We start from the raw sequence: 23,234 nt of genomic DNA on the forward strand, positions 1-23,234 counted from the left end.
CTCTGATCTTTGGTTTGGAGGCCTCCGGTATCTGTCACATAGCCCCCCACCAGATGAACTGAGTATTCCTGGACAGCTCTCCCTGGGTGGGTATCTGCAGTATATCAGCCACTGTGTGAGTAGCCTCTTCCCTGGGGGAAGAGGCATCCATGGTGTATCACAGCCTCCTGACATTTTCATGGAGTTCAAAGCTCAAGTTCATTTGGTGCTGACATTTTGGATTAGCTGGTTGACTGGAAGGGCTGCTTCTTCCTATATGCTGTGAAATTTATAAACCGCAGCAGCTGAGGGCTTAAAATGGCCGACAACCCCCAGCTGGCAGCAATTAAGTGTACCACAGACCTTTGGCTAAACAAAGGCTTGTGGAGGCAGAGACTGCACACAACTGAACTGACTCTTGTTCTCAGTGTTGGTCAAGAAGCACTGTTACCCAAGGAGTGTGATTGGAGGTTTTTCCCACTTCCTGTTTAGTGTTGTACCAGACATTGCCCAAGTAGCTGTCCATCATGACAATTAGGAGTGGGGTGGCAAAACAGTTTTAGTATTGACCTTCATGCCCCAGCACCAATGACGGGAGCCACAGCTACCATCCTATGAATACCATATTAGTCAGGAGTCTCTAAAGAAGCATGAATGGTAGAATGAATATATAGATATAATGGGGAGCTAGCCGGCTGGCTTCCAGGCTATGACCCAAGCAGTCCAGCAATGGCTGTCTCACAATACAAAGGCTGAGAATCTGTTAGTTATTCCATCCAAGATGCTGGACAGCTCGGCTATCTAAATCTAGAGGATTCCTGGAGAGATGCTTGTCTTTTGACTACATTAGAATTGGACTCAGTAGGATAGATAAACTTGCCAGAGAGAGTGGGACAAGCAGGCAAAACACAAAGCTTCCTTCATCCTTAGCCCTTTATGTGGGCTGCCACTATGAGGTATAGTCCAGAATGAGGGTCGATCTTCCTTATTCAAATAGTCTGGTTAAGAAAATTTCGCCCAGGAGTGTCCAACAGCTTGGTTTCCGTTGATTCCCAGATGTAGTCTAGGCTACAATTGAGAATCGCTATTACAGAACACAATTATCCTGTCATCCAAAAGGAGATGGAATACAAAAACACTGAGGCCATTTTATACCCACTCCAGCAGCAGGCAGAAGAATCTAACCCCAGTTGGTGAGATGGCTTTGCAGTGTTTGCTGCCTGAACTTGACCTGAGCTTGATTTCTAGAACCCACAGTGAGAGACACCCAAGAGATGTCCTCTGACCTCTTCACATATGCTATGGCATGCACACACCTCTCCACAATAAATAAATAAACAAACAAATAAATGCAAATAGACTCTAGATCAGAGTTCTCCAACATATAACTAAGTATGAATCAATTTAATTTTGTTTTGTTTTTACTTTTTTTTTTTTTTTTTTTTTTTTTTTTAGGTTTTTCGAGACAGGGTTTCTCTGTATAGCCCTGGCTGTCCTGGCACTCACTTTGTAGACCAGGCTGGCCTCGAACTCAGAAATCCGCCTGCCTCTGCCTCCCGAGTGCTGGGATTAAAGGCGTGCGCCACCACGCCCGGCTGTTTTTACCTTTTGAGACAGGATCTTATGTAATCCAGACTAGCCTTTAATTTGGTTTTAATTTAGGCTTGCCTTGAGTTACTGACACCCTAGCCCCCACCTCCTGCCACCACTTCTGGTTCCTGAATGTTGGGAGTATACCACACACACACACACACACTCATACACATACCTGGCATTCCTTTCTTTTCCTTTCTTTTGTCAGCTTGTTTTGAGATGGGTTCTCAGGTGAAAGTAAAGTTTTGGTTCTTTTGTTACACTGGTCACATCTCACATGCTCAGTAGCCATGTGGCAGTGACAGCATATTAAACAGTGCTGCCATAGACAGTACCAAGCATTGGAAGGGGTGTAAATAGTTATGTCGTTCTACTACATCATGGGGGAAGTACAAAATGGCTTCACCTCTTTAAAAGTAGCTAAAACTCTCCTCTTCAGCAAACTTTAATATACTGAAATCTGGCGGAAAGTGTGCATGTATGTATGTGTGTGTATCCAAATCCAAAGGTCATCAATAATACAAAATATATATTATTATTATTATTATTTGTTATTCAAATGCACAAGAATGTTTATAGCCACATCACTTATAATACCAAGACTTGGGCCAGTACTCAGATGTTCATACCATGGGGTATTAGTAAACAGACATAAGTGAATTCCAGCTGCCTAAGGGAATGGCTGAATCCTCTCAATAGACAGTGGCATCTGCAATTACCAACATGATTAGAAATTATAGACAACACTGTCTATATGCCAGAGCATACTTTGAAGTGTGGGAAGACAGCCTAAGAAAGAACATGGGCAATAGACATAAGATTCAGACTCAGGGCTGTGCCAGAAGAGAGGGAATGGGAGGCTGGATGCAATAGACCCAAGCTGTGGTCAGCAGTGGGACTGTGCATTCTTTATTCAAATAAAGAAAGAGGCCAGTGACAGTGGCAGGCCCTGAAAGGAAGCCATCCTAATGCCTGGCTCACTGGGACTGAAGATAGTGACTTAACAGCTAGTCATACAGATGACTATGAGAACAGTTCTACCACACAGTAGTTCCTTTTCCCCAGTGAAGATTACCTCATAACCTTTCTGCGAGCTCCTGGGTTTGGAAACATTTGCTTGTGTTTGGCTTTTTGTTGTTGTTGTTGTTGTTGTTGTTAACTAAGCTTGGGTTCAGATTTGTTCTCACAGTGACTTTACACACCATCCCCAAGCCCTCTCTGCTCACGACCTACCAATCCGGACATGAGAACTTGAAATTTTAGTTGTGTTTTAAAGAAGAAAAACTAGCTTTAGTTACTGACTCAACATTGTAGAGAAGAATGAGGAAGAGAACCTTTAATCTGCCTTTCACCTTTCTAAAGAATACACTCAAATCACCCATCTGTGGGGAACCCCTCGTTTACAGAGCTTGTCCTCTCTTTGAGCTAGAGGCTGTGGGGTTTTCCTGTCTACATCATATTGACATGAACATGAACTTTGAACATCACAGTGAGCTCTTGTAGGCCCTAGCACTAGGTACCAAATCCAGCCTATCCCTTGGTGTTTGGTAGACCACCAAGAGAGGACCATAAAAATTGGGAGTAGTTTGCCCTCTGTGGAAAATCAGGGAGAGGATAAGCATAACACATGGGTATGTGGAGCCCACCACAGAGCTGCTCTACCTGCTCATTCTGGATGGATCTGTGGGGTCATAGATTGAGGGCTAGAAAATAATAAATAAATTGGGAGTGGAAATAAAGTTTGAAAAAGGCTCTAGAGGAGGCCACCGAGTCAAGGAATTACTGTCAAGGAATAAACTTTTTGGTGACATAGGGTACAATTCTTCCATTCTAAGTTGGCCCACAGTTGGTGTGACTTCTAGAAGCTCAGGAGCAGGAGCCTGCCATCTTTCATTGGTTTGCCAGACTTCCTTCATTTCCTTCAGAGAGATGCAGTGTTCACAGCCAGTGTTCCCCTTACTCCGCTGTTAAGCACTAAGGAAAGCTGCTGTCTTTAAAGGAACAGGACACATGTCCACAACGGTTAAAGTTTCATATCTTTCCTTTGTTTCCCTAGTAGACTAGACAGAAGTACCCTAGAAAGATGAGATGATGCCCATTAGCTTTAACATCATAAAACCTCGTCTTTGCTTTGCAGCCCAGCGTAGGCCTCCACTGCTCCCCTCTCGCAAACCATTCACCATTCTGTTGCTTCTCTGCAGGCAGCCAGGCGCTGCTGAAGCCAAATGTTTTTTTCTCATGATGTGTGCTGTTTGTGTGGAGGCAATAAATACATACATGTCAGAGTGAGGTGATATTCTCACTGATGTAGGGGGAATTGGCATGCAGGAGGCTAAGGCAGGCCAGCCAGTTCAGGGCCAGCTAGAGCTATATGATAAGTTCAGGTCCAGCATGAGCTACAACATAGTAAGACCCTCACTCAAAGCAAATAAACCCAAAGGCCATTTGTTAGCAGGTGTAGAGAGGTGGATATTATAGTTAGTGTGAAGTATATGTTATAGGTAAGTAAGCCCACAAATATCTCTGCAAGTTGGGAAGTGGGGTGAAAGGATAATCAAACCTTATATTGAAAGGAGGTAAGAAAGTGACCTCACCATCTCCCTTTAGAAGGGATGTTTGTTCTTCTACTTGCTATCCAGTGGCACTTCCAGAGTCTCTTAGGCAAAAGAACTATGGGAATGCTTGGGGAAGACATGCCATTGATCTGTCTAGACAGTGAAATGACAGCAATTGTTTCACCAGGCCAGGAAACTAAAACACGCTATCTGGAAAAGTGCACCCAGCATCTTCCTGCGGACACCTTGTATATGGTGACCTGCTAGCATCCAAAGCTGAGCAGTTACAAAGTTCCACTACAGTGGACCCACAGTGTCTGCCAACACCACCATCCCTGCTTTCAGGGAGAACTCAGGGGTCAGCACATTAGTAAGCCTAACCTTGAAGGAGGAATTGAGCCTAAGCATAGTGGAATATGTAAATATGTGCTGTAAATGAAGCCAACCCAGTCCCTCATGCAAGTCACTGTGTCTTTATATAACTCCTAGAAACACAACCAAGACTTAAGCACCCTCATACCTAAATATTTGAAAATTGTCTGGGAGTAGGAGACTCCCTCTCTGGCTTCCTAAGAACTTTCACATGTATACACCGCCCCCCATGGCACCTTCTGGACCCACAGCCTGGCAAACTCAGCCTGACCTGTGTCCAGAAACACTTGCAATGATCTTAGCTCTGCAGATAGCCTGTGGCAAGTTCCAGGCTTCTGCTTCCAGGATCTTACCCAGACTTGCCCTAGAGTACCTCTTCCCGGTCGGTCTGTCTCCACTAGCACCAGTTCTAAAGTGCTGATTCAGTACGGCTGCCTGCTCCCCTCGTTGAGGTATGTCTAGAGAGGGATGTTTTGCTTCAGTGGGTTCCAGGAACAAATAATAAAAAGTACAGCAAGTGCACAGCTAAGGACAGACCCGGTACAGGCTTATCAGTCATCTGAAGTATGTGCTGTCTTTCCAAGACAAATATGGACTCCTGTTTCTAGGAAAACACCAAAAAGTATTTATCAATTATCCTGTCTATGGTTTGTGGAAAAAGACAACAGCAGCCGACCCTGAAAGCCATAGCAAAGCAGATTCCTTTAGGCAACCAACAGCCAAGGGCATGAGTTAGGGCTGCTGCTGTGGCCTGGGACTAGCTCCTTCACGTGGCTGCTGCATTCCTTACTCTTTACCAGGGAGACTGAGTTCACTCCATAGGAACCTGGTAACATGGCAGGTTCTCACTGTAGCCTAGGCCCCTGCTGTGTTCTTCCTGAACCCACAGCATGTCCCCAGAGGGCTGACCCAAAGAGACCCTTAGCCAAATGGTGTGGTCCACAGGGAAGCTTGTGATAATCATCCTAAAGAGCCACGGTGATAGGTAATCTATGCTCTCCAGCAGAAGCCCAATAGGCATTTTTCTTGGTTTTCCAGCCAACAGGTTATGTCATCCTATTATACCAAAAGTGAAATGGGGAGCTAAGGAAATTAGCACATTGAGCATCATAATAATCTTATAGCCAAAAGATTGTAAAGTCCAGTCTGAATCCACAGTGGGCATGTCATATACACACAGTCCTGCAGCAGCTGGATCCTGTCTATTAAGCAATGCCTTTTCAAACAAGGAAGGAAAATCCTTTTAACCATGACACTTTAACCTCTTCTTGTCCATTTGCCCTTCTAGGACCCAAGCCCAGAGGGTTCGGAAACCACGTTGCTGCACTGGTCCCCAGGGGCTGCTTCCTCGATATTCTGAGAGCCAAGCAGAAGGACAGGAACAGCTCTTCAAGCTAACGGACAACATCCAGGACGAGTTGTAAGTGGGGGACTGTAAGAAACAGCCCATTGGTCTACTGTATTGCCTTGTCTGTCTTTGAGAAATTTCTCTATGACCCAGGAGCTTCATGCGGATACAGCCCTTGGAAGAGACTAAAGAATTACTTGTCCTAAATGTCAGATTGTAAATGACCAGTACCAGAGGGAGTGGCTCTCAGCCTGCTCCAAAGCAGACCTCCCTGTGTTGTCTCTGCGGTATCAGTCTCTCTGTAGTCAGTTCAGAGAGGCCAGGGCATGAGATAGTCTCAGTCTTAAGGAACTTTAGTCATATATATATGGTCTTCAAGACAGGGTTTCTCTGTATAGCTCTGGCTGTCCTGGAACTCACTTTGTAGACCAGGCTGGCCTCAAACTCAGAAATCGGCCTGCCTCTGCCTCCCGAGTGCTGGGATTAAAGGTGTGCGCCACCATGCCCTATATATATATATATTTTTTTTAACTTTACTGTTTGCTAGAGAATGCTAGCAAACTGAAACCAAGAAGCAAATTATTACCCATCTAATATCCTGGAAATGCAGCTTTCTTAATTATTTTGTCGCTCTTACACATTTTCAGCTAGTAAGATTATTCTTAGCTGACATGGTAACCATGGTAGTCTCTGGTACTATTTTGTGGAAATTCTCAGAATGTAAGGTGCTCTGTGACCTGTGCTTTCTTGACCAAGTGTGAGATGACTGAATTTGGGGCATAGAAATGTCCTAGTGTAACTTGTATCCTCTCAGGTGAAGCAAACTAGGGAAGATTCTGGCACTGTGGGTGTTGCTGACTAGTGGAAGAGTTCAGGGGAAGATTAGCTCCTGGCCTTCAGTGTCATTGGTTGAGACCATACCAGAGGCCTCAATTCCCATTTCATATCTTGTTTGAATGAGAACATAGAAAATGAAGTCTAGAATTTAGGAGATAGGATATGGCATCTTCTTATGTGTATCCTGCCATGGTATCACTGGAGTATCTCTAAATAATGCTGTGCACTTCTTCCCTTGAGCCTATTCTGCTACCGACACATGCTGTGGACTGAGTGGCTTCAACAACAGAAACTTCGATCTTCATTTCTGAAGGCTGCGAGGGCTGAGACCATCCTATAAACTGCACTATTGATGGGATTTTGAGCCTCAGACTCACACCTAGAGAGTCATTTCTCAGCCAAACAGAACATGATATAGACTCTACTGGAGTGTCAGCCAGTGATGGCTAGGGTGTCCCACTCACTGGAGAACCCTCTGAACCTAGAAGTGCCTGGGATTTAAATCACTCAATAAACTCAGCTGGAGAGCTGCAGGTCAACATTTGTGTTAACACATGTCCTACTTTCCATTTCCCATGAGGACTTAGGGGTACTATCAAAGGGTAAGTAAGGGGTGAGAGATGTAGCTAAGCTGGTAGGATGCTTGCTTAGCATGCACAGAGCCCCAGGTTCCATGTCTAGCACTGCATAAACCAAGAGTAGTAGCATTTGCACTCAGGAGATGGAGGCAGGAGGACCACAAGTTCAAAGTCAGCCTCAGCTACCTTCCATAGTCAGCCTGGCATCCCTGTCTCAAAAAGGAGGGTGGGCTAAGTAAAATTACAGATCATTGGGTGTTAAATCTTAAATTCTTTGTTAACCCACCTCTATTTGATCCAAACCATCTCTGGTTCTTTGAAACAAGATTCATTTGTAATAGAATGTCAGAAGAACAGAAAACACTATGGACAAATTGTATAGTCCAGACATCATAGAGTTGCTGCCCACATGGTACACACCCTGGAAACAGGCCAGTGAGCTAAAATCTGCAGCCAGGAAGAAATCAGCAAAATGAGTTTCACAAAACACTTGAAGTTTCATGTGATCTGGGCACAGTTACTGCCTGAATTTTAACTTTGAAGATGAGGACCTTGTATCTCCACCCACACTAAAGGTGGAGCCTAGCCAGTGGGTGGTGAGGGAGGCATGTGATCCCAGTCTTCCTGGGCATATAGGAGAGGTCACAAGGGGCCCTGGCAGACGTGGCTTGGAGTGTCCTCTGTTATCAGCCTGTACTCAGGGTCATGTGAGTGGTCTAGTCATCCCTCTGCAGGAAGGGCGTACTCAGGAAAAACTCCTGTGCCGACTTCTACCTCTGACTTTTATCCTAGATTTGTAATTAAAAACATGTTTAAGGACCTAATTATTTGCATATTCCCCTCAGAGTTAACCCGTTAAAGGAGTCTTTAATACCTTGCTCTACTGTTCTAACTAAATGTTTCCACATTTTTTTCCACTTAGACTCACTGTTTCACTTCTGGAAAATATTGTGTAATTACTTCCTGATGGAGTGAAAACCCCACAAAGTCCCCAGTGCCACAGCAGCGTCAACTTTGATCTCCCACATCAAGTTGCATTTAGTTTTGTGGGGTTTTTTTCCATTTAATTAAACAGTATTAAACAGATTGTCACTGACATCCAATTTAAGGTCTGCTAAGGCTTCATAGCAGGCTCATCAGTTCTGTGCACCTCTGTTACTTCCCATTCTCCTCAGTCTTAACCCAGGATCCTGTATGGTTAACTTTTCTGAACAATGCCTAGTTTGTGGCTAGGAGTCACCCTTTAGTTGTTTGTTTGTCTTTTATGAAGTATCTACTCGTTTCGAGTATTTTATCAAGTTGGCCCATTCAGATTGCAGGCACAAAGGCGATCACAAGACCAGATCCTTGGGTTCTTTCATTATTTAGACAGAAAGGAATATCTAGGAGGGGTGTGTGTGTGTGTGTGTGTGTGTGTGTGTGTGTGTGTGTATTGTGTGTGTGTGTTGTGTGTGTGTGTGTATATTGTGTGAGTGTGGTGTGTGTGTGTGTTGTGTGTATTGTGTGTGTGTGTTGTGTGTATTGTGTGTATTGTATGTGTGTGTGTGTGTTGTGTGTATTGTGTGTATTGTGTGTGTGTGTTGTGTGTGTTGTGTGTATTGTGTGTATTGTGTGTGTGTGTGTGAGTGTGGTGTGTGTGGTTTGTGAGTGTATGTGTATATTTTTAATACAGAAAATATAAAGAGCAAGCAAAGGCAGCCTTGTAAACTTCAGGTTTTTTTCCTTAGGTGCTTGTCTCCTAGAGGCAGGGGAGGAGGGAATTTTGAAGAAGAGGATCCAGACTAAAGTAGCATGCTAAAAATGTCACCTTTCTCTTCTAATGAAACCAACTCATTTACATGGTTAGCAAAATCAAAAAGAATTCAGGAAATGAGTAATAGTGAAATCCCCTTTGTCCCTCTGTCCTTCCTTCCTTTGCTGGAAATGGACCCCAGTGCCTTACATGACTAGATGGTCACTGTTTCTCTCAGCCACAGCCTAGCTCCAGCTTACACTGTCTCTAAGCCAGGAGCTAACCTGTCAGAAACATTTGACACCTGCAGACTTGTATCCAGCAGCTTACTCAGCTGCGCAGATAGAAGTCAATGGCTTGCTTGAAGTTCTGAGGGCAGCACAGCCCCTGGTATCCCACACCCCATGTTGTACCTATGTGCAGTGGGGTTCCTCCTAGCATCCCTTCTCTATCGTCTTCTGAATCCTTGGCCAATACATTGTTTCACTGTCTGCCAGGTCAAGTACAACTTTACAACTTTGTGGTGTTCCTCAGCAAGTCCATAGTCTAGCAAGTCAAAGAGACTTGTTTGGGAGGGGAGGGAGATAACATAGGAGATAAGCTGGAAGATGTTCACTGTTATTTCCCTTGTTGCCCACTGCCTGTAACATAGACAGTTACTGTCCTAACAGAAGTCTGAGCCACCTGCCATGGGCCTCTGGTGGTTAGTTTGGAAGAGAGGGCCTCTCTGTCCTCTTCTGGAAGGCCAGAACTTACCCTGGTGCTTGTGTGTGTTTGTCATCTTCCCTCTGCCCTCTGCCCTCACAAGACAGATGGAGTGTCCCTCCTCTGTCACCTGAGAGGCTTTCCATCAGCCCACCTGTGGGCCAGCAGCAGTGAAAAGTGGCTATAGGTAGACTCTGGAAAGCCAAAGTCCATGTGTCAGCCATGTCTTGGCTGTTCTGTTGGCTGGGGGTGGGGTGCAGAGCCTGTAGAGAGCTGGCCTGTAGGTGGGCAGCTACAGAGAAAAGGGGAGCTGGAGGAAAATGTCAGAAGAATATAGAACCAAGAGAGCTCTGCTTTGCCCCACGCTAATTCCTCACAGTGAGTGACAAGTTCGGGATCGGGATCAGGAGATGAAGGGTCTGCCCCAAGCTGTTTGAGTGAGTTTGATGTGGTTTCCAGATTTGGGGTGTGTGGGAGGGTGTCAAGCAGACTGACAGCAGTGGTGGTGATGGGACCCAAAACCTTGGGTAATGGGTTGCAGAGGAAGCCTCAGGGAAAGTGGGGAGACAGCCATTGGCTATCATTGCCCAGTTTTCTCTCTTCTCCCAACGTTGGCCTTGGTTCTGATCTGCTTTTGGTTTGAAGGATTTGGGACAGTGAATGCTGTGAACAGCAGCAACCCCAGGGCATGAGCAGGGGTCCTAGGCCCAGAGTGAAGATACAGGTAGTGAGGGCTACTGTATTGCGCTTGTTCTATCCCAACATGGATCTTCTCCGTTAACCTTAACTGAAGGAGTTGGTAGGCAGCACCATCTCCCTCAGAGATGAAGGAACTGAGTCACCAAACTGCAAACCACCTGACCAGAGTCTCAAACTTGTGGACTCTCCTTTCTAGCCTAGCCAAGATTTCCTTTACCATGCTACCTGCCTTATAGAAGCACCCCTGGCTCAGAGCCACAATTCCTCCTTATTTCCTGGTCTTTGAGAGGACTTGAGCCATTTGCAGCCTCCTAGAAGGGGGTTGGGATGTATGCTCAGGACCAGTCCCTGTGCCCTTTGGTATAAAGGCATCTTCCTGGGTGGCACCAAGGCTCCTCAGAGGAGGATGGAGCACTAATGAGAGGCTAGAGATCCAGTCTCTCCTGGGTGGTGTAATCCGTGTGTCTGCTCTCACCCTGCCTCCTGGCCTCTTTTTGAGTCTCCTTAGAGATTTCCAGACAGCCTTCATGGCTGATCGCCTGGCCCACCTGTGCTCTAGAGCAAAGCTGTTTTTGTGTGTTCAGCTCATTTTCCATCTAGTTCCAGCTGGCCCTGAGATGCTCTTTATTCTTTCTGTCTTTCCTTCTGTCTCTCCATGTCCTTTCCTCCTCCCTTCTCCTCATACAGTAATGCTGCCCGTGACTCTGAGTGTGGGGCATAAGAAGGCTGTGCTAAGCCTGCTGATCATGGAGAACGGCTGAGCACTTCTAATTTTGGCAGTGAGACTTTACAAGTCTACATTCTCAGCATTGCCAACCAGTTAAATGAGAACAGCAAACCCCAATTTTTGTCATGGGAGCCATAATTAAAATGATGACTGGAACAACGTGGGTTCTTAGCAAGTCCTCATGGGTGGCTGACTCCGTGGTGGGTACTCAGGAAGTCGTGTGGGTGTACAATGGACCACACTGGTGCTTAGAGTGCCACTGAAGCCAGGATGCTTAGCAAGAAGCAGAAAGAATCCTCTGACAGTGCTTTGACGGGCCAAGGTGTTGAAAGGTCAGCAGCAGTCAAGAGCCAAGGTATTTGGGGAAGCTTTGAGGGTAAGGATGGTGACTCAGTGTGGGGCAGTAGGAAGGAGAGTGAAGGATGCTCTAGAGAGTTGCAGAGGAAAGTGAGAGCCAGCCATACTTGGGTCTGACAGGCAAGTCCCTGGCTGCCAGCAAACTGGCCCTGTCCTGCCCTCAATGACTCTACCCTTTCTGATGACTTTGTGCTCTGTGACCCTGGACTAAGACTACCCTGGACCTGGATCCATGGCAGTTCCAGATAGAGCCTTGGCTCTGTGAAAACACAATTTAAAACCCCAAGGTACACAGCCAGCCTATTGTCAGTCAGCTCTTGGTATGCTTGCCATCACTCCGTGTGTCCTTACTATCCCTGATGGCCAGCCACACTGGGAAAAGCCAGCATAAGATACAGGCGGCCACCAAGCTGAGAAGGTGGCCACTGGCTTTCAAGGTGACTACTCCTGGTTCAGCAGCTGAGCAGAGAGTAGTCCTGCATGAATTTCCACACCAGTCTGTGAGCTCTGTTGCAAGTACTCCAGGACTCAGGCTTCTCTCTGTTTTTCAAATCTAAGCTGTTTCTGAGTGGCCTGTAAGATTTAGAAGTGATGACTATAGTTCTGAGAGTTCAGTGGTATCACAAGCCCCATGACGCTGGCCATACTGAACAGGGGTCAGGTGACCTCTCATCAGGGTAGTCAGAGCAAAGAAGCAAATGCTATTGTTTTCGGTCTGGCAGACCTGTCCCCTCACTATCTTCTAGCCCCTACTGTCTCTCCTCATGATCTATCATGGTCTGTCATATGTCCTGTCAGCAAAGCATTGTTTCCATTTTCTCTAACTCATAAACTATCCAAAAGTTCACAGAGCACCCCACAAAGCCCATATCAAAACAGGATTTTTTTTTTTCTGTTTGAAACTCATAGCAAATATTACTTGTTAGTGTTCATGAGCACCCAACAGCAGAGAGCTATGAGCTATGAACAGCAGCTCCTAAGGCCATACGGACTTACAGATGAGGAACCTGAGTCCCAGAGGAATAAAACCATGCACATGCACAGTAAGGGGTGGTAATTGGGAAGCCTGTGGAAACCTAGGCCTCAGACCCTAGACCTGAGCAGGCCTCTGCCCTTAGAGTATCGAGGGACGGCCTGGCCCTGACATGGAGCAGCTCAGCATCCCAAATTCTCTCTCCCATGCAGCTTCATAGCCGTGGAGAACATTGATAGCTACTGCGTGCTCATCTCCTCTAAAGCTGTGTACTTTCTGAAGAGTGGTGACTACGTAGACCGAGAGGCCATTTTCCTCGAGGTCAAATATGATGACCTCTACCACTGTCTTGTCTCCAAAGACCATGGGAAGGTGTATGTGCAAGTAACTAAGAAAGCTGCAAATTCTAGCAGTGGCGTGTCCATCCCAGGCCCATCCCACCAGAAGCCAATGGTAAGTATAGCAGCTTCTTGCCACTCATGTGGACAAACCCTGCCCTACCCCTGCTTTCCTCTGAGGACTCCAATGGGAGGTTTGAACTGCACTGACTGTCCTGCTCCCGCTCTGCCGGAAACCCTGGGTGTGTTCTCTTACATTTGTGTCTTGATTACCTATCAACACAATGCAGTGACATGATTCACAGAGTTTTCGTGTGTCCCTGAAACATGGTACTACGTGCTGGCACCCTGAGTCCAGCACAGGGCACATGCTGCACTGTTTTCCTGGTATCAGAAAACCACAATCTTTTGATCTATGAAGAGACGTAGTATGAAGTACATTCAATAGATATTTGTAAATAAGAATGGTATTCATCTCCGTAGGGTAGGAGGTATTGTGTCAGAACTTTTGGGTGGAGATGCACCCAAAAGTTTCCAGCATGTACTTCCTGAACAGTGCTGTTAGAGACAGAGGGGCCAGGGCAAGTGATTCCTTCAGGCCACATAGCTTGGGCTCAGACTGTGGCACAAGCTAGGGCTCACACCTCATTGACCCATCTGACCCCATCACTTGTGTCTAATCCAAAGAACTTGCTCTGCTAAGCTGGGCAAGTGAGCCCACAGCAGAGCAATTGTGAGGAAGCAGCTCCATCTCTAGTCACAGCTGCAGGCATTGGTCCTGCTGCTGCTGCATCCCCAAAGCTTTGTCCTTTTGAGTGACTGTGTTCATCTTGGCTCTTCCTATAGACCAGAAAAGAGCCATCTTGCCTGGATTTCTCCCCAGGAGCACTTCCACCTTCTCCAGTCTCTCAGGGATGAACTGGATTGAGCTTGTCAGCCCCTCCTGGGGTCAGTGACTTAAGTCAGAGAGTTGGGTGGCTGCAAGTTAATAACCCAAAGTGTGCATTTTCCACCAGCTGTGCCTACCTACTCTGTCTCCCCTTTCAAGGCAGGCTAGCAGTGAAGCACTCTGGGTAAGAAAGCCTTTAGGCACATACTTGCTGATTCTTCATGTGCTCAGCCACCACCAAGCATTGAACTTGAATAAGGGGTTTAGTCGATTGTCCTGCCTTACCCCTGAATGGAAGCTCATCAGTTACAGGCAGTGAAAGGCTGCCTGCAGTAACCTGAGACATAAACTAAAAGCTTGGATCAGAGTGAACCAGTCACAGGTCCCTGAGAATCTCTTTACCTTGCCTGTTAGATGGGAACTGCTTTGGGGTGGCTGTACTCTGACCATGCCCTGTGGTTGTTCTTGGCTGCCTAACCTCAGGGCAATGTGTTCATTCTTGTCTCCTCCCTAGGTGCATGTGAAATCTGAGGTCCTTGCTGTCAAGTTATCACAAGAAATAAACTATGCAAAGAGCCTCTACTATGAACAGCAACTTATGTTAAGACTCAGTGAGAATCAAGAGCAGTTGGAGCTGGACTCCTGAGGACACCCGGCTGCTGGAGAGAGATGCTCCAGGCAGAAGCCCAACCCAGAGGGCTGAAGCCCAGACTCGGCTCCTGTTAGAAGGGAAGCCAGAAGAGGTTTTGGGGGGAAAATATCAAGGAACAAGGGGAAAGAAATTCTCACAGGGAAAAATGTAAACAGAAACCATATTAGTTTGTGGGGCAGGGAGTTTCTTTAGATTATGGGGAAATAATTTTTAAAAGTATTGATGGAATAACGTTTTAAAATGTATTAAGATGGATCTAATTTTTAGAATGCCCTGTATTTTGTTAACATGTATATATGTACAACTGTGTGTTTGTAAATACATAGAAGCTTCTGAGCAGGGCTGTGCTGTTGTGAAGGTTTGTTACCTGTACAGTAATGTAAAGTTGGACTGGCCCTTCTGCCACACTACTTCTGCACACCTCCTGCAGGAATTCCCTGTGAGAAAACGTTCTTGGGAAGTAGAAGGGTGCATAGAAGAGTTGCAGCTGCAGTCAGTGTTCAAGCGTGAGTCTTTAGTCACCTAGAGGCAAGCAGAAGTAGAGCCACTATGGAAAGCAGGACTGGAGGCCAGCATGGTGCCCACCTTTGTTCCCATTTGGCTTTCTTCAACCACTCCACCCAACTGGAAGGTCAAACGTTAGTTGCTAAGTGTGTGCTCACACACCAAGGCTATCCAGGTTTTCTTCATGCTGCTTGTGATTAAGAAGTGTGAAGCATTGGTGGGTTCTCTTGACATAAATGGAAAAAAAGTCCCATTTCCCACTGTGTTCTGTTTAGTAAAACCATGTCACAGCATTGTAGCCCCCTGAGAAACGGATGAAAGGGAGAAAGTTATAGAGAAGGGTGTGCATGGGAGCCAGGGGCTTCCTGGGTTCCACTTTGGTGTTTCCCTTTTCTAGAAGGAGTAAGCAAATTGGAGGTGGAGGGTGGGCCTCACCTTATACTATAATCAAACCTTGTAATTTGGGGTGTTTTGTTTGTTTGTTTGTTTTGTATTGTTTTTAAACAAGTCTAGCCAATTTCCACAATTGTGTCATACACGTAGCTGAGATCCAGGGTGACCCAATGGGTGTGTTTTGGTATTTATAATTCTAATCCTTCCAAGACACAAACATAGGGGATCTGTTCTCCAAGGCCCACCCCCAATCCATGTGTGTGTGTGTGTGTTTATGTATGTGTTTGTGTGTGTCTCTCTCTGAGTTTGTGTATGCACCAAGGCACATAAGCACTGATAGGCAAGGGCAATCTTAAAGAAGCACTTTAGCTACATAAATGTTTTCTTCTTGACCTCCTAGTTTGCCTTCTTTCCTGAGTAGACTGAGTAGACTGAGTAGACTGGACTGCACTTTTTGTGGGTTGGGTCTTTGGTTGGGGATTTGTTGCTCCCTAAGGAGGGCATGATGTTGTCAGTGCCCTTGTTGGAGACTCACAGCTGAGGGGGAGGACTTAGTTCCTCATGGTCTTCCTCAACAACCTGGGCCCCCATACCCACCCAGGTCTGACCTCTGGCCTTACTTTCAGTAACCCACTACCTGAGATGTTGGTCTCTCATAGAGCAGGCTTCAGAAGCATGGCTTATGTGTGTCCCCTGCCACGTGCTGGGACAGTCCCTAACCATTAGAAGGAACTAGTGTTGCTAAGGGAAGTCTATGCTGCCTTGGGCCCCTTAAACTGGGTTTCTCAGTCTGCAGCTGGTGCTTCAGGAGGACCCAGGGAGAATCAGACACCCTCCCCCCAGCTCCTTTCTAATTTAATCAGCTCTTTAAATAACTGTCCATCTTCTGCGATGACACAGCCCCTTCCTATGATATTTAGCCTTAGAAGGAGCAGGTATTAAAATGGGTTTTGGAGACCAGATGGGGTAAGACTGCGGGGTGAAGGGAGATCAACTTTGAGTTCTCAGTTATCCCAGCCAAAAAGCCCTCATGCCAGGCCTGGGAAATACTCCAGATGCCTTCACCATTGCTTCCTGGCTTGCCAGGACAAAGCCCAACGATCCAGAAGAAACAGGCCTTGCCACTGCTCCTGTTTCCTCTTAAGTTGGTATTCACCATGTGTCAGAGACTCTGCTGGGACAATTTCATACTGCCTCAAATACAGCTCTTCTGGAAGAAGTTAGCAGACGAAGGGAAGCTGGCTGGAGAGACATTTGAAGCCACTCTGGTTCTTAGATCACATTGGAAAACCAGAAGGAGAGCAACCTGTTCCAGACACACATGGAGGAGAAGTAGAGGCAGCCTCTGTGTCAGCCCCCAACTGTTCGGTGGGGCACTCATCCCAACTCAGTGTTCTAAAGGATCCAGGGCCACTTTGTCTTCAAGTGTCATTTGTGCCTCAAAAAAATAAAAGATATAAAAAGCATCATAGCTTCTCAGTGAACGGAAAATAAAATATCCAGTTCTTCACTATGTATACACAGACTGTGCAAACTCCATACCCCAGAGTTAGCACGTTCTATAAAATAAAATACCTTGTTGATTTCCCACACGTTTGCTTTCTTCCTCCTGCTCTTCCTGCTCCTCCTCCTCCTCTTTCTCCTCTCCTCCCCTTCTTCCCCGTCTGTGTTGCCAGAGCTCTAGAATCCTCACCAGTGACAAGACATCAAACATAGTACAGCCTTGGCAGTCAGGGGCTGCCAAGTGGCAGTCACCACTGGAGACCGGACATACCTGGAATGAGCAGACGGAAGAGGCTTTGCCCTCCAGTGTCTGTGTGCTAGATGCTGTTCACTACCACCACCCCAGGGCTGTTGGGCTGAGCTGGCAGGGTAGAGGTCATCACTCAGTGTTCAGACAAATGGAAAGGAGGCAGAGCAGGCCCATTTAGAGACAAGTGATCCATGAGGGTGTGGATCCGTGTAGGTTTCAGAGTTATACTAGCAAATGCATCTAAGAAACCAGGAGGACCACATTCACACTTCAGAATCAGAAGCAGTGGAGCAGTCGTGGTGGGGGTTGGGGCTGAAAGCTTGGTGAGAGGGAAAAGGTTCAAGGGTAAATGGAGTGAAACCAGAGATACCACATACTCACCTCTAGAGTATTTGGCCATGGTAGAAGGTAGCTAATACCTGGTACCTCAAGCAGGAAAGGTGGCTAGGGGCAGGGACTCACCTATATATTCTCAGCTACCCACACTGGGTTCTGAGGGTCCCTAGAGCCCAGGCATTTCTAGGCCAGCAACATAGCAAGGGGAAAAAAACCATAGGGTAAGTTAAGGGTGGTCATATGTGAGAGAAGATGGGTGGGCATTTGACCACTGTGTTCTAGGGACATGAGCTGATTATGACAGGACAGGAGGTGATAGAGATACAGAAAAATGTGACTTCACCCTATAGGAGAGTCAGTTTGTCAATATTGTGGTTTATCATTAGGAACAGTGGCTGTTGAAGTATAGCAAATACTTTCAGTATCATTTTTATGGACATACTGGTTTTATTCCTTTAATTTTTTTATTTAACATTTGAATTACATGTATTTATTTTGTGTTTGTGTGTGTGAGAGAGAGAGACAGACAGACAGACCAACAGACATGTGAGTACTGGGGATTGAACTCAGGCCATCAGGCTTGGCTGCAAGTGCCTTTATCTGCTGAGCCATTTTGCCAACTCACCTTTCATTTTCTAAAACTTATATATTATGTGAGTAGATTTCCTGACATAGCCCACCCTTAATCCCTGGAATGACTCTCATTTCTACAGTATGTGTTAACTTGTTAGTCTTGCGATATGTCTTGCTTCTTTTGCTGCTATTTTGAGTCTTTGTATCTATAAAGTAAGAAATATCTTTGGTTGCCTTAAATGGATCAGAGAGCTGTCCACATTCTTCTGGTTTGTCTTACTTAAATTACAGTAGGGTTTCCTGTTCTGCTTTTTGACAGTTAGATGAGCGTGTGCATTTTGCATTAGTTCCTTTAATCACTGTCGCACTGTCTGCCAATTGGGGTATTTCAGATTTTCCTCTTCTTAGGTCAGCTTTGGCAACATTTTTTTAAAAACATTATTTAGTTCTCTTAAGCCATTTTGCTATCATACAGTTGTGTGGATTCTCATAGCTTATTTTAATGCCTTCTGTGTTTTCTCATTCAAAATCCTACATACTTCCACCGCTTGGTTTAAGTCTATTGTACTTTTTAAAATAACTGCTCTGAAATTCCCTTCTCTTTGCTGCTTTTTTTTTTTAACTCTTGATTCGTTTCGATTTGTGTGACTCCTCTTTGCTTTCTAAGGCAGGTTCAGCCATGCCCTGGTATCCGTGGGGACAGCGGTCCCCATGCATTCCACATACTCAGATGCTCAAGGTCTTGATGGTACATGTATTTGCATATTGAGGTGAGTAAAGCACATCAGCTTGAATGGATTTGGAATCACTTAGGAGACAAACTTCTCTGCACGTCTGTGAGGGTGTTTCCGGTTTACCTGAGGAGGGAAGATGTACTATGAGTGCAGGCAGTACGAGCCCATGAGCTGGAATCCCAGACCACCCCCACCACCCCCTACCCGCCGGAAGAAAAAACAAGAAAGAAAGAGAGAGAGAGAGAGAGAGGGAGGGAGGGAGGGAGGGAGGGAGGGAGGGAGGGAGGGAGGGAGAGAAAGAGAGGAAGAAAGAAAAAGAAAAAAAGAAAGGAAGGAAGGAAGGAAGGAAAGAAAGAAAGAAAGAAAGAAAGAAAGAAAGAAAGAAAGAAAGAAAGAAAGGAAGGAAGGAAGGAAGGAAGGAAGGAAGGAAGGAAGGAAGGAAGGAAGGAAGGAAGGAAGAAAGGAAGGAAGGAAGGAAGAAAAAGCCAACTGAACAACAGCATTCATCTTTCTCCATTTTCTGACTGTGGATGCAACAGGACCTGCTGCCTCATAGTCCTGCCACCATGTCTTCCCATCATGGTGAACCAAACCATTGAACTGTGAGTATAAATAAACCCTTCTTAAGTTGTCTTTGTGTTGGGTGTTTTGTTACAGCAATGAGAAAAGACCCTGCCATAGAAAATTCATCCTAGCAGTGTGCTGCTGCTGTGAAAATCCCTATTGGTATGATTCTTCGGTATTTAGGACTGGTTTGTGGGAGGTATGTGCAAGAGTTTGGATTGAAGCCAGAGAAGCCCTATGTGATTCTATATGTGAGTACACCACTGCTTTCTTCAGACACACCAGAAGAGGGCATTAGATCCCATTACAGATGGTTGTGAGCCACCATGTGGTTGCTGGGAATTGAACTTAGGACCTCTGGAAGAGCACTCAGTGATCTTAACCACTGAGCCATCTTTCCAGCCCGCCCTATGTGATTCTGTAAGCAGAACTTAATGGAACATTCTGGTGGGAGTGTGGAAAACCAGAGTGCTGATAAAAATGTGCACAGTGGAGGCCGGAATCACAAGGTATTACAGTGAGACAAGGATTCTATTAGGGACTGGACTAGAGGCCATTCATGTCACCTTCTGGCTAAGGACCTGGCTATATTTCTGCCCTCCACCTAAGAATTTGAGTGAGGCTGAATACAGTTTTAATGGACTAATTTCTTTCTCATAGGAAGTCACAAGACAGCTATCATCCAAACTGTGGCACAGTTATTGCTACTGCTCTTGTATAGGTTTCGGCTGGCCCAGTACAACCAGTGGAGCAGACAGATGTAAAAATGTCCAGTTTTGTGATAAGGCAGTACCTTAGTTACTGTTCTATCGCTGTGAAAAGCCAACTTACAAAGGGAAGCATTGAACTGAAGACTTGACGTTCAGAGGTTGTGTCATAACCATCCAGGCAGGAAGCATGGCATCAGGCAGGCATGGTGCTGGAGAAGTAGCTGAGGGAAGCATCACATCTTGGATGCATGCCCAAGGCATGCAGGAGACTAGGTCTGGTATGCACTTTTTACATCTCAAACTCACCCCAGTGACACACCTCCTCTCACAAGGCTACCCCTTCAAATTCTTCTCAAAACTAGGGACTGACGAAGCATTCAAATATATGAGCCTTTTGGAGCCACTTGCATTCCTGCCACCACAGGATGTAAACAAGTAAATCAAAGTTGCTGATAAGGACGGTGCAGAGAAAACGGCTATAATTGTTACAGGAATGAGTTCACTTGGAGAGGGGAAGGACTTTATTATGGGACACCAGGAAAGGTGCCTCACTGAGACTCCAACTTGTCAGAATCATGAATGCATTTGAAAGGAGAACGTGAACAGAGAATGCCACTGTGGGACTTTACTGCTGCAAAGCGGGGCACATGTTTCCCAAACTCAGCCACCACAGTGCACAGAGGCCCCACAGCCATGGGGGAAAGGGTCACACGGTATCTTGAGCTCCCCAAAGAACTTGATAGTATCACCCACACAGTATTCATTTTACAGGCATAGAAAAATTTATGAATTACAGGGTTGTGAAGACTTGCACTAATGTTTCTGAAAGCCACCGAGGCTAGGAAGTGTGTTACTTGCAGGGTTGGAAGCCCTGCAAGGAGGCTGTGAAACACCATTGTGTGACTCTGGGAAGGAAAAGCCTAAAGTGTAATGGAGATGCTTGGATGGTAGGGATGCCAGGTCCATGAGATGCCTGCCAAGGAAAGGAACCAGGTTCCCGAAGGCTGTTGGAGTCCAGCTGATACCACCAGGAGTTCTAAGTGCAGGTCATAAAGCTGTAGGATTTGGTGTTTGCCTGGCTGAGCTCTGATCTTGCTTTGGTCCAGTCTCTCCTAGCTATGCCTTTTTGGAGTAGGAATGCAAGCTGTTCACCATTGTATATTGGTAGTATATAAAAATCTCACAACTCTTATTGTATAGAACTAATATCTAAGTGATTCACTGAGTTCCAGAAGAAACCCTGCAGTAACACTTTTGGTCAATATAGAAACTTAAGATTTTAGGGGCTTTGAGAGATGGACTAAATGCATTTTATGTTATGGAATTGACTTTAGAGACTTTAGAGAGCAGAAGTGCAGCACTGTGGCTAACAGTGACGTGTTTGGGGATATCAGGGTAACAAGGCGTGAACTTGTGATAGTGGGTCTTCAGTGTCAACTTATCTGGCTTTGGAATGACTCAGGACAAAACTCTGCCCATGTCAATCAGGAGTTTCCAAAGAGCCTTAACTGAGAAGGGAGATTCACCCTGACTATAGGTGGCACCATCCCATGGAGAGAAAAGGAAAAGACCAGCTAAGCACATACATCCAGCTCTCTGTATAGACTTGGTGACCAGCTATCACACACTGCTGCCATGCCTTCTTACTATGACAGAAGAGGTAATGAATAGAGAAAATTGATAACAAGAGTAGGGTAAACCCTTCCTCTTTTAAGTCCCTCTTGTCAAAGAGTAATTAATACACATATAAACTACACATATCCTCCTGCATACCTTAGCTTATCCCTAGCTTACTTATAAGACCTAATTGTTGCATATAGTTTTCACCAAATTTCCATGTTACTCTCCAAGATTGTATTTGAATGGGTCGGTGTATATTCATACAAGCAGGGCACACATGTGGAAGTCAAAGACACCTTATGGGAGTTGGTGTTCTCTTTTCACCATGAGGGGCCTGGGGCTTTAACTCTAGTCTCCATATGGGGTAGCAAGAGCCTTTATCCACTGAGGCACTTCACCTGCCTCCCCATTGCTTCCCAAATCAGAGTAACTGGTCACTCTCATATGATTGGATGTGTTAACATTCTGTCTTAGTTAGAGTTTTACTGCTGTGAACAGACACCATGACCAAGACAACTCTTATAAGGACAACATTTATTTGGGGCTGGCTTACAGGTTCAGAGATTCAGTCCATTATCACCAACGCAGGAACATGGCAGTATCCACACAGGCATGGTACAGGAAGAGTTGAGAGTTCTACATCTTCATCTGAAAATTGCTAGCAGAATACTCACTTCTAGGTCTGTAGGATGAGGGTCTTAAAGCCCATACCCACTCCAACAGAACCACACCTAATAGTGCCACTCCCTGGGCCAAGCATATACAAACCATAACACATTTCTTTGTGGCAGGAAGGGGAGTTAAACTGGAAAGGAGGTGACTCCTCAGAGATGTAGCTGCCACTGAGTTGGACAGGAATCTTCTGCAACATAGAGTTCCTGAGCCACCAACCATACTGTGAAGGGTTTTTCAATGACATGACTGCCTGAGTCATCTCTTATTCTTATAGGGTTACCTCTCACTTATGCTCCTGTGAGTAACCCCAGAATACTAACTGGCTTCCCAAGCTGAACTTGGATGAAGTTGTTTCTTTGGTGCTGGTCTCTGGTGAAGAGACGTTTCTTTGTATCTCCCCAGGAAGTCACATGATGCTACTGCAATAATGTATTTAAATAATCATCAAGACCATGGTAATGTCATAGAAAGCAAGTTGGTTCACTTTTAGGCACAGTTCTCTTCCCAAATAAGTCCCCTTCCCTCTACCAGCATGGAATCCGCAGGTATAATGTATAGAAACAGGCAAGATTGAGTGTTTTGTTTCATTATCTCTTTCACCTTGCTTCTCAAGCAACATTGGTGTTTTAAGGTTATAAATTCTTTTGAGAACATGTTTGTGTTGTTTTGAAAAATTGGTGTTTTTGAAAAATTTTATTGTGATATCACAATTCATGTTTTGAAGACATTAAGACTGCATTGTGATGTAACAATGGAGCATTAAGATATGACAGTGGAGCATTCTGATGTCAGAATCGGCACTGTGTTGTCATAACGTACCATTGTAATGCCATCATGAAGCATTGTGATGTTACCTTGGAGCATTGTGCTGTCACACTAATGAATTCTGATGGCCCAATGATGGCCCAGTGGAACATTATAGAGTCACAGTTGAGAATTGTGATGTCATAGTGGAGCATTTCTAGTATCACATTGTGGCTTTGAGAAGGAGTGGAAAGGAGAGAAGGTCCTGAGCAGGAAGAAAGACATGGTTGACAG

At 45.5% G+C, this 23,234-nt stretch overlaps 1 protein-coding gene across 5 annotated transcripts in view; it reads left to right on the forward strand.

The window, feature by feature from the left end:
- The window catches only part of Vps13d (vacuolar protein sorting 13 homolog D), a 223,463-nt gene extending 206,642 nt beyond the window's left edge, over positions 1–16,821 (forward strand). For 4 of the 5 annotated variants that reach the window (XM_085838693.1, XM_029475918.2, XM_029475920.2 and 1 more), the window contains 3 exons: positions 5,788–5,919; positions 12,668–12,908; positions 14,197–16,821. In XM_085838693.1, the coding sequence (XP_085694819.1) occupies positions 5,788–5,919; positions 12,668–12,908; positions 14,197–14,328 (505 nt within the window). In that variant the 3' untranslated portion in view covers positions 14,329–16,821. Of the gene's footprint in view, positions 1–5,787; positions 5,920–6,924; positions 8,285–12,667; positions 12,909–14,196 lie in introns of those variants that run through there. The other variant, XM_085838694.1, reaches the window with a different exon arrangement.
- Positions 16,822–23,234: the final 6,413 nt, after the last annotated feature.

The sequence above is a fragment of the Mus caroli genome, unplaced genomic scaffold (genome assembly GCF_978045245.1).
Source record: "Mus caroli unplaced genomic scaffold, Mus_caroli_1 scaffold_6, whole genome shotgun sequence".
Classification (NCBI taxonomy): Eukaryota; Metazoa; Chordata; class Mammalia; order Rodentia; family Muridae; genus Mus; species Mus caroli.